This window comes from Nicotiana sylvestris, chromosome 3 (genome assembly GCF_000393655.2).
Source record: "Nicotiana sylvestris chromosome 3, ASM39365v2, whole genome shotgun sequence".
Classification (NCBI taxonomy): Eukaryota; Viridiplantae; Streptophyta; class Magnoliopsida; order Solanales; family Solanaceae; genus Nicotiana; species Nicotiana sylvestris.
In genome coordinates, this window is record NC_091059.1 from 208,260,513 (window position 1) to 208,272,375 (window position 11,863).

Genomic DNA, 11,863 nt, shown 5'->3' on the forward strand with positions numbered 1-11,863 from the left:
TAATGTTTAAGTAAAATTATGAACCTAAGTTGCGACAACTTTTGTCGACTTTTGTTTCATAACTCGTTTGACTTCAAGACTTATGATACGGATATTATATGATTAAAATACCTTAATAAATGAACTCTTGAGTGTATTAAGCACCGCTAGATTACTTGAAAATACGAGTTACAACATCCTTGATTCATTTAACTTCTAATACTTGTTAATCACCCTTATACACTCTTGTATCACTTAAGACCAATAGGATTGACTTCTTATCATCTCAAAAATAATTCCTTCTTGGATTTATGTTAACTAATATATGGCATGAACTAACACATGAGTATATGAGTTGTAACAACTAAGTTCCAACAACTCGATTTGTCTTAGCTTCTGAATCTTTGCCACCAAAAACATGCGACAATCCAAAATTTGATATTTTGAGGTTCATTACCGTCTAGAAGAATATTGTTATTCGCCTCCAGATCTCTATGGATAATATGTATCCTTTATGAAGATAAAGAAGCCACTTGGGCAATGACAAAGACACGAATCCTCCATTAATCTTGCATTTCTTTAATTTTTGTTTGAATCTGTCAATTCCTTTGTTAGTAATTGAGAGACCAGGAAGAAAGTGTTCATTTATATAGTATCACTCCATGGGAAGAACGTCCTAAGGTTCTTAGTTGAGATTCTCCTATATATGATTCGAGAGAGTTGCAAAGCAAGGAGGAGGAGAAATGGGACTGAAGTTATTTAAAAAATGGGTACAAGTTAAAAAAATTTAAAAAAATGAGTATAGGTTAAATGGGGGCAACCAAACAGGGGGCCGTGCAATTTTTACCATTATATCATGGATTGTAAAGCCCAAAAAAATCAAATTGAAAAATTATACTTACATTATGCTTGACGTTGTAATAAGTCTGTCAATTATTGCTTAGGAAACTCCTGTTTGCATAACGATAAGCGTGATATTCATAGAATATGTACAATATTTGAAGTAAAACCTTCACTTTGCCTTATAGCACGAATTTATTTAGTATTACAATGAAAATACCTTGTACTAATAGAGTAAAATGAACAAATAGCAAAATTAACTGATTGAAGATCATTAATCATGATTCATGACCATAAGCTCCAATCATATTTAATGATTTCGAAACTTTCATTGTGTCATTCATATGAAACTAATGTCAAAATCATGAGTTGTAAATTGTAGCTCCACAAGACAAGTTTTTATTTTTATTTAAAAAACTAATGAGATGTGATGCATCAACCAACAAGAGGAGCAGAAAACAGGCCGAGAATCACATTATATAGGAGGGTTAAACAGTGAAAACCAGAAAAGTTGTGGGATTAAACAGTGAAATCAGAAAAGTTGTTGGATTAAACAGTGAAAACTAGAAAAGTAGATCATTTTCACACATAGGAACGTGGACTTTTTTGGAAAATTTTATTTTGTGTGTCGTGCAACTGACATTAGTGGTATGTGATAATTTTTTTATCTCATAATTTTGTGAACCCAAAAATATAAGATTGGGGTTCACAAATTTGTAAGATAAAAAAATTATCTCTTACAACTAGTGTCAATTTTATGATACACAAAATCAAACTTCTCCAACTTTTTTGCTCCACTCTTCCACCAAGAAAGGTATGATTGCATAGTATGCCCCTAGCTTAACCACCCCTCCAATTTTGCAGGACCAGTACTGATGCACAAGAATTACACTGTAAACCCAACAATACTTTCAGGGTGACGTACTGTACCCTTACCCCTTTCTGTTTATCCTCAAACTATTTGTTATAGCTTCTACTGGTAATATATTCCCCAGAGAATTGAAGCCCCAATTAGGAAAAATGTTGGATCCGGCGAGTGATTTGGTACCACCACCTTCTTCTCCAACAATTTCATCAGTTTCTTCTTCTGATCTCGACACTGAGGTAACTAGTTAATGATCATTCACTTCCCTAACTGCATATTGTGTATGTGAAATGTGTTTGAAATTTACGGTTAGGGTTTTGCCGTGTGACCAGTCTACAGGTTCATTTTTTCATGATCGGAGTATAACTTTAGGGACGCTCATGGGAGTTACATTCCAGGCGATCACGTTTAGAGCTCCATCGATGACTCAGAACCGCCAATCGAACGTTGAGAGCTCCGTCGGCGCGGGGAGTTCTCGGAAGAACAGGAAGTCGAAGAAGAGTAGGGTGGCGGCTGCGGCCGCGGCGGCGGAAGAGGAGGAGCGTAGGAATTGCCGACGGCGGAGGTGGTGGAGGCTTTGCAGAGACGAATGCGACTCCAAACCTGCTTCGCTCGGGGAGTATCTCGAAGTCGAGCGGAGGTTGGGAGACGGAACGATTGACGGCGGTGCGGCCGCCGCTGCAGCGGCGGCGGCTGAGCTTGAAGGTGTCGTCATCGACGCGCAGCCGACTAACGGAAGGACGTTATTCGCCGACGGGAGAGTTCTTCCGCCGGTAGAAGCTGAGGAAGAATCATCGTCGGCGGGAGGTTTGGGGTTGTGTAGATTTTCTGTGGCGTCGCTCTCCGGAATCTGTAGCCGTGGTGCTGGCTGCGTTGGATAAGCATAAAGATAGACTTATCTTTAAATTTTTGATTTGTCATTAAATATGTTTAAACTTTGTCATTAATATAGTCATTAAGAAGATGCAGAAACTCGGAGAACCAGAAAAGAATACAGTAACATCGTCCTTATTAGCCACTGTCGTTTATTTTTGTTCTAATTTTTATTTTTATATTGTCATGATATTTATTTGGATTTATTCTACTAAAGGAAAGGCTCGTTTCGGACCTAAGTAGTAGTTTTGTTCCTAGTATCTCTTTAGGAGGGATACCAGAAACTGGGCTAAGAAAAAGGATGAATACAATATTTGATAAATTACACAAAACTTTATTTCCAACTTTTCTTGAGTATAATGTTGAGAGATAGTCTAAATAGAAAATATAATTAGTGATGATTTATCTAGTCAATTTGAATTTGTTTGAGATTGTAGCACAGTTATTGTTGTGTACTCATATTAATTCTTCTTGATTTTGTCTTCCCTTTTGAGGTGTTATCTTACATTATGCCCCTTTACAATTTTAAAATTAATAAAATAATTATTTTAAATCTTTTATGTGTAAAAAAATAGATCTTTTACGCGTAAAAATAAATTTTCCATGTGTAAAAAAAAGGTAGAGTTATAAAATTAAAAATAAATTTATAAAAAGCCATAAAATCAATTGACCTCGTTTTGAGATATTTATAAATAAATCTAATCAGCACTAAAGAATTACTATTGAATGCTACTCCTATATATTACAAACTTGAAGAAACACCCTTTAGTGGTTATAAGTCACCAGCTTGTCATTGATCACTGTTGAAGCTAAAGTTATGATCACAAGCATAATAAACACCAATGTCTGAAACAACAAGCAAACTGTGTTGTTGCAAAAGCTTTTACAAGTAGCACTACCAGATTTGAGTCCGTACGGCTAAAATCTGACCAAAAGAAATTCATCTGTGTATACGGTTAAAATCGAGTTGCGTTAGTTTTGTATGATTAACCGAAATCGAGGTGGCAAATCAAGGCTCGGCCTCACATTGTATCGAACCATGGTACGAAGATGGATTGCTAAGCTCGTGAATCAATGACCGATCAAGATCGAGATCGACACGGGAAAGAGATCGAGCGAGATCGAAGGATGCCTGCTAAGTCGAATAACAGAAAGTCGAGATATCCGTGATCGAGCAAGAATCGTCGCAGAACTCTCGACTCGTATCGAGTCAGGACCGGTTATTTAGCTAATCATGGGATCTCCTTCCGTAGTTAGAATTGTACTATAAGTAGAATTTCTCTACTATATAAAGGGAGTTCTAATCATTTGTAATCATCATATTCATGCATAACAAAGCAATACATTACATTTTATTTCTTAAGCTTTGTTGTTCAGTTCATACTTTTCAATAGCATACTCAGTTGGTTCGAGGACAATCTAGCTCGAGGGCCATAACCGCTCATTGTATTGTTTGCTTTATTTTACAGTTAATTTCTAACATTAATTCTCAAATTCCTCAGTTTGTGCCAAGTGAAATCACATATCCTTAAAATCACTTATAAATTTAATTGTTATCCAATTTTAAGGGTAAATGGTTTGGCGCCCACCGTGGGGCCAAGGATAATAGTGACTGCCTGGTACAATTTTCGTAACACACTATTTTACGCTTGTTCTTTGAAGTGTCTTTCATTCCAGGATCAACATGTTAAACTCTCAAGCAGCACCCGCACACACAGACAATGGCCTTACTTTCCATGTCGAGAACGACAACATAGCCGCCCCAGGAAATGGAGTACCACTAGTCAACCTCGATGGAGCCCCGACCATGGACCCAATCGACGTCGGTTCTCATATTGCCATTAATGGAAATTTGGCTGTCGATCCTGAAAGTAGTGTCCGTTAAGATGTTCGACTAGCTGATCAGAACGCACAGGGCGGTGAAGAAGGCGGGATCAGCCTTCGAGTAATATTCGAAATGTTGGAGGCTCAACAAGCTGCAATAACACAACTCCAAAACCGTGCACCAACTAGGATCGAGCTCGAGCCATCACATGAAATTGTTCATAGGGCCGAATAGGTGCCAAAGAGATTGAATGGAGGAGAATCGGAGACCAATCCTGCTATCATAAAGATGTTCGAAGAACTGACAAAGCGAATCGAGATAGGGAAAAAGAAGATATAACTCCAGGGTCGACTAAATCCCGGGGGCACCACCGATATTGAAAGGACTAGATTCCAAAAGGTTTGTACAAAAACCTTTCCCCCCGACTGCGGCTCCGAAGCCAATCCCCAAGAAGTTCCGTATGCCCGAGATTCCGAAATATAGCGGGATGACAGATCCAAATGAGCACGTCACCTCATACATGTGGTGCCATCAAGGGAAATGACTTGGAAGATGCCGAGATTGAATTTGTATTGTTGAAGAAATTCGGGGAGACTCTATCGAAGGGTGATATGATATGGTAGCATAATTTACCACCAAATTCTATTGACTCGTTTGCTATTCTTGCAGATTCTTTTGTAAAGGCACACGTCGGAGCTATTAAGGTCACTACAAGAAAGTCGGACCTTTTCAAGGTAAGGCAGAAAGACAACGAGATTCTCAGGGAATTTATATCTCGATTCCAAATTGAACGAATGGATTTGCCACAGGTCACCGACGATTGGGTTGTCCAAGCTTTTACTCAAAGTCTCAACGTACGGAGTTCCATAGCTGTGAGCACGTAATTTTTGTTTACACGACAATTACTCCAAAAGAAATCGAAAAATAAAATAAATGGTCTTGTTGTACAAATTTTTAGGATTTGCGTGGCATCTTTTGGTAGTTATTTGTAGTTTTGTCCATGATTGTTTAGTTTTATCAATTAAAAATACAAAAATATTGTTGCGTGTAAATTTAGGATCTTATTCTACTATTATGAATTAATTAAATCGTATTTGGTTTTTGAATGAATAAAAAATCACAAAAAATATTATCGTTGGTAAATTTTGCCATTCTATCGTTTAAAGGTTGATTTTTGTTTAATTAATATATGATAGTGTGTGTTAATTGTTACTAAAAAAACAATTAATGTCTTGTGATATAATTTTAATTTTAGGATTTTGTTTTGTAAAATCGGATCTTAATTAGAAAAAGAAAAGAAATGAGATTGAAATTGGAATTGGGCCGTTCAAATTGGACCCAAATCGAGCCCAAAACATGTGTCTTGCCCGGTCCAGATCAGCTGACCTCAGGGGCGTCCAAACGACGTCGTTTTGATCTTGCTTGATCTGGGCCGTTGATCTCAGAATGATCAACGGCCAAGATCACATACCCTAACCTATCTCAGTCAACCCGACCCAGCACCATCCTCGACCCAATCCTCATTAAAACCAAACGACCCCGTTTCTACACCAAACGACCCTGTCCTGCCCATTACCAATTAATCCAAGCCGTTGAGATCATTTGATCTAACGGCTCAAGTTAATTTCCACATCCCATATATAAACCCTTCATCATACCCCACGCCCCTAAGCCAGACCCCCCTCCCCCACCATCGTCTCTTTCCCCCAAACACCCTCAAGAACCCTAATTCTGCCCTTCCGTTCCCTCACCATAAACCCGGCGGCAACAATGTCGGTGACCACCAGATTAACACCCCTAGGCCACCTCGACCCCCTAAACACAGATCTACTAACCGTAGGTCTCGAATCTTCCCCCACCGTCTCGAATCTTCATTTGAAGATTCGAGCCAGACCCCAACCCATGCCAAACCCCCCCAAATCCATGTCAGGCACTCCCCTGACCTCCCTTATGACCAAACCAGGCTTGGTTTGGTCTGAATCTAACCAGAAAAACCTCAATCCCAAATCTGCCCTAGGAACCCTAGAAGTCCTGAATCCAAGTTTTTGTCCAATTAAATGAAAAGGTTGGGGTCTAATACACCTTAATCGAAGTGTGCTCGGTTGAGAACACTTCGATTAAAGTCCGTTCAACCCCAAAAGAGGTTCGATTCAAAATCCGAAACATGGTCGTCTGATTTTCAGCTCTTTAAGGTATTTTCCTTTTCCTTTCCTTGCCAGTTCATATTGTTTGTTTTGTTAATGTTTGTTCATGTGTTTAAATGGTAGTGGATTTGTTTTGTGTCGACTGTTCTGTCCACCTTTCCCGGACCTTTTATTTGGTCAAGTTTTTCTCTGTTTTTACTGACTGGGTGTATGTGTGTAAACTATACAATCGACTGAAAATGAATTTGGTCGATTAATTAGTTTCGGGTTTAACTTTGTTTTGTCAGTGCAATTTGAACCACCTGTTAATATTGTTTGACTTGGATTCATTTGCTATTGATTGTGCGTATTGTAATTCACATAGTCGATTTGATATACGTCGTCGATTAGCTTTAGTTTGGAATGATAGTAATTTGACCCTTGTTGGTTTAATTTTATTCAAATCAGTTGAGAATTGATTACATTGTGTGTTAGCCTTTTAAGATGAATCAGAAAGTACTGTAGGATTGGTTATAGCTGTAATTTTGATGGAATCTCAGAATATAAGTTAAGTGGACTTCCAGTTTGAGTATGGTTGAACCTTTAGAATAATCCATAGTGCAAACACACCTTGGCTGACATCTTTACAGATGAGGAGTCAGGTGTAAACTGAGTTTAATAATAAAAAGGTTGAAGATGCACATGAGAATGGTAGTGGAACCTGCTGTACAGCAGGGTATCCACTGCTTTTCTGAATTTCAGCAGTTTAAATAGAAGAAACCCCATGCCTAGACAATGCTAAGTGGAGATGACAGCCTTTAAGGTTTATTTTAAGCCCTGGGCAGCCTGTCTTTAAAGGCAATTTTCCTTCTATAAAAGAGGGAATTAAGAGTTTAGGAAAGGAGAGGAAATCAGAAAAGGAGAGGAAACCCCTGAAAAACTAAACAGTTTTTTCAGCCATCAAAAACTTCCCTAAAAATCTACCCTTTTAGAGTTTTCAGAACATAAAGAATCAGAAAAGGAGATAGAATAGGGACATCATTTGAGACTTGAAAGAGTTGGTTTCTTAAAAAAGAGTTGGCATCCAAAACAATAGAGAGACTCTTCCATTGAATTTTTCTATTCAGTTTCGAGTTTAGTAGTTGAAGTTGACATCCCAATTTGGTTTCAATTTGCTGGAACTTCTTCCGAGATCTATTGGTCCAGTTTTGGGCATAATTCAAAGTTCAGTTGAGTCTTTTGGGTGTTGATTTTTGCTTTTGGGTTTACAAATTATTTCGGGTCTTGTTGGAGTGTTGTTTCTGTTTTTGGAATTGGTATTGCTTTGGGTTCGTTACTGCTACTGTTGCTGCTGCCATTCTCTTGTTGTTGCTGCTGATTTCTCTGCATTCTTCTTCTTCTTTTGCGTGTCAATATCCAGGTACACACTAGAATTTCGCATTGATGTAACAATGAAAGCATGAAATGAAAGATGCAAGGGAGTTTAATCATTTGCTGCTGTAATTACAACTTTATAAATGTTGTTAGATTTGTGTAATTTGTTAGTTTGTAACTCAATAGAGAATACATGAGGTAGCTTGTACTTAATTGAAACCTTAGTTCGTTTAACACTGTTGATTTAGTTGTTTTAGTTGACTGTATGACGTAGAGTGCACATGTGTTTAGTATATTGATAGTTAAATCTCATCTCTATTCTTATTTTAAACACGTAAGGCATGCTGCTTTTAATTTGGCAAAAGACGCAACATAGTTCTAAGTCATTTAAACTAACTCTATCAAATTGGATTTCGTTAGGCAGTCTATAGAACCACGTTCGAATCCCATTAGTAGCAATTTCTAGTAGTTAATTCCATTAATCCAGTTTAAATAAGTTAATTTAAATTCAAACTCGAAGAATGTTTAGCGTGAGTTTAGCATTTTATTAATCTTATATACAATTTTCTTTATTAAAATTAGCAAATTAAAAGCATGTACACCCATGGAATAAGGCACGAAACAATTCCCGCCTCGTAAATAATTAATCAGATAATTAACAAGAATCCGGAGTTGGCCAAGCATGTAATTTAATTAGCATGTATTTTCTTTTCTTCTATTTTTAGAGACAAACATAATAGGAAAATATAGTCGTTGTAGGTTTACCCTTTTAAAAATAATGAGACGAGCCTCGCCAAATAAGAATGCAAATTGCGGGGCCCTCAATAGTTGATCATAATAAATACTTAGAATTTGGGATGGTCTGTTTAGTGAATTTCACTGCCTTCCCCGAAGATAATAACACGTTAGACTCTTTTGGCGCGATTTAATTAAATTACATTCTTAAATTCGGGTGCGTATTTATGTGACCCAAATTCAAATCTCAACGGAGTCGACATGTATTAACAACCATGGGTGCATTGATTGTGACGTGGTTCGAGATGCATTTTCACAACGTTGCAATTCTATTGAAAAATAATAATAAAAGCGGTTTAAACTTAATAAAAGCACACCAGTTATAACATGTATTAAAATCAGATATTTAGCCATTACAACAATTTAAGCGACCGTGCGAGAACCACGGGATTCGGGGGTGCCTAACAACTTCCCTCGGGTCAACAGAATTCCTTACTTAGAATTTCTGGTTCGCAGACTTCATTTGGAAAGTCGAATATTTTCCTCGAATTGGGATTCAAGATAAACCGGTGACTTGGGACACCAAAAGCCAAACCTTTCCCAAGTGGCGACTCTGAATTGAATAAATAATCCCATTTCGAATATTGTCACTTAAATTGGAAAAACTCCCTCGCGCATTTACCCTTCGGGGCGGGCGCACAAAAAGGAGATGTGACAGCTCTGGCGACTCTGCTGGGGATTTAACCCAGAACCACTGGTTCAGGGTTCAAGAATTCGAGCTTAGAATAATTGTTATATTTGGCTTTATTATCTGATATTTATTACATGTTTTGGCATAACATGCTAAATGTTGTCTTTTACCGCTTTGATATTATCTGAAATGTATATAAACTGTGCCGAAACCTTTCTCTTCTTACCTTCGGGGAGAAGCTCGCTGGTCGAGACTCCCTATTCTGTTAGTGTCAATACCTGAAATAAGAAAGAGGTCGGACAAGTTACAAAGCCGGATAATCTCGCGGGTCCCCGGTACTTAGCCCCCTCATCGACTCGAGTTCTCCGCTCGGGTACACAGTGTAGAACATATACCCAGGTTATAAACCTAGTATAACAAAACCTCATGCCGGATCCCTAGTAGGAACGCTTATTTGCATCATGTTGCATTTGACATAGGGGACTCAACACAGGGGTTGGGTCCGTCTAGGACAGGCAACCTGAAATGAAAAGACCATCCTGTTGCATCCCGTTTGTTTTGCGCATTTATTTGCTTCAGTTCTGCATGCTGACCGGCTTCTAAAAAAAACTTTTAAAAAAAATATAACAGCGTAGGGGGAAATTACTTATATTTTAAAAAATAAAACCAATGTCCAAGTAGTGTAAAAACCTCGCCGGAATTTTCTAAAAAAAATGAAAACAAAATTTGTCTTCTAGTTTGATTTATTAAAAAAAACATATAAAAAAATTTCCTTTTAATCACTTTCAAAATCCAAAAAAGGGTATTTATTTAAAAGTAAAAAAAAATAAGGGGAAAATTCAAAATTCAAAAAAAAATATTGTTTCATTTGTAGTATCTCTTTAAAAGATTTTCGAAATTTCAAAAAAAATTGAAAAGAAGTTTAAAATTCATAAATATTTCCTTAGTCTCTTTTCAAAAAATAAAATAAAAAATAAAAAATATATATATAAAATTCCAGAAAAATAGTTTTTCCTCCTTTTCTTTAAAAGATTTTATTCAAAAAAAAAGGATTTAGTTTGTTTCCCCTATTTCTGATCAGCCCGAACTACGCCGGTTTGATTCTCACAGGGTATGAGATACGTAGGCAACCCTCATCGGGTCCAACCTCCCCTTTTTCAGAAATAGCCAAAATGTCAGAATTTTAATTTATGAATCAGGTGATGCCGTTTTGTCAAGAATAGCCGAATGTTCCCTAAAGGGACGCCGGAAGGCTGACTTTGCATAAACAGCCATTTTTGGTCATTTTTTTTTAAATTTTGACCAAATTGCCCAATGGCCTTAGGACCCTCGTCCTCGAGGCCATGTTCCCAATGTTGGGTCACCATTCAAAAAAGTCATAAATAAATCAAGTGATGCTGTTTTTGTCAAAAAATAGCCAAATGTTCCCGAAAGGGACGGCGGAAGGCTGACTTTGCATAAACGGCCACTTTCGGTCATCTTTTAGAGTTTTTGATCTGTTGACCCTCACAGCCTTAAAATCTTCATCCTCGAAGTGCTGAAAGGCCGTGTTCGAAAATCGGATGTTCTTTTAAAAAAATATAGTCAAATCATTTTTGCTTAAAGTCACCTTAATAAATGTGCAGGATGAGCACAATGCAAAATGAACACTTTTCGATAATGACTAAAATCCCTGTCAAGTTACGGCTATGGTGGAATGATCTAGGTGCTGAAGGGCAAGATGAGGTCAAGAAATATCTGAAAGGTCTCACGGGTTTATTGGAAATCCAGCCTCGGGGAGATATCATAAGAGCTTTGGTCACCTACTGGGACCCATCGCACAATGTTTTCCACTTCTCCGATTTTGAACTCATCCCGACTCTGGAGGAAATGGCTGGGTACATCGGAAATGCTGAACTTCCATTAAGGCAAAGATACCTGGTTGCCCCAAGAGTTGTCACGGTGCATCGATTTCTAGACTCACTAAAAATACCCAGGACGGTCCATAACCCAGATTTGGCCGCCGGTTTTTGTAATCCATGCTTCATATACGACAGGTATGGTCATGTAGGAGGATTCAACAATCCGATTAACAAGCTATGCAGCAAAGGTAGTCGTCAGAAATGGGATAAGCACAGATGGGTGGCTTTCATGATAACATTTTTGGGCCTTCTGGTATTTCCGAGGAAAGATGGAAATATTGATCTGAAAATATTCGGGGTTGTCAGTACTTTACTCACTCAAAATGATAGTATTCTCGCGCCTATGGTGGTATCCGATATCTTTCGAGCTCTCACAACCTGCAAAACCGGGGGGGGGGGATTTCTTTGAAGGGTGTAACTTGCTGCTACAAATATGGATGACTGAGCATCTCTGCCACCATTTCGAGCTTTTGGGCCATGGTTCCTCGAAGAAAACTTGCATAGAAGAGTTTTACACGAGAACCAAGAAGGTCAGTCTGCCCAAAGGAGTTATGGCATGGACTTCATTCTTTCAGACTCTCATTGCCAGCCAAATACAGTGGACACTGGGATGGTTGCCTGTTGATGAGGTCATGTATATGCCAGCATCTAGAACTC

At 38.1% G+C, this 11,863-nt stretch overlaps 1 protein-coding gene across 1 annotated transcript; it reads left to right on the top strand.

The window, feature by feature from the left end:
• Positions 1-1,615: 1,615 nt before the first annotated feature.
• Positions 1,616-2,702, top strand: LOC104240156 (uncharacterized protein At3g17950). Its single transcript, XM_009794934.2, has 2 exons — positions 1,616-1,923; positions 2,017-2,702. The coding sequence occupies exons 1-2, from the start codon at positions 1,840-1,842 to the stop codon at positions 2,563-2,565; spliced, it is 633 nt and encodes a 210-aa protein (XP_009793236.1). The 5' UTR covers positions 1,616-1,839; the 3' UTR covers positions 2,566-2,702.
• Positions 2,703-11,863: the final 9,161 nt, after the last annotated feature.

What these genes read in the sequence shown, in the direction of transcription:
- LOC104240156 (XM_009794934.2), top strand. Translation starts at nt 1,840, where the DNA reads ATGTTGGATCCGGCGAGTGATTTGGTACCACCACCTTCTTCTCCAACA. An exon ending in CTTCTGATCTCGACACTGAG is followed by an intron (nt 1,924 to 2,016) that starts GTAACTAGTTAA and finishes CCGTGTGACCAG; the next exon opens with TCTACAGGTTCATTTTTTCA.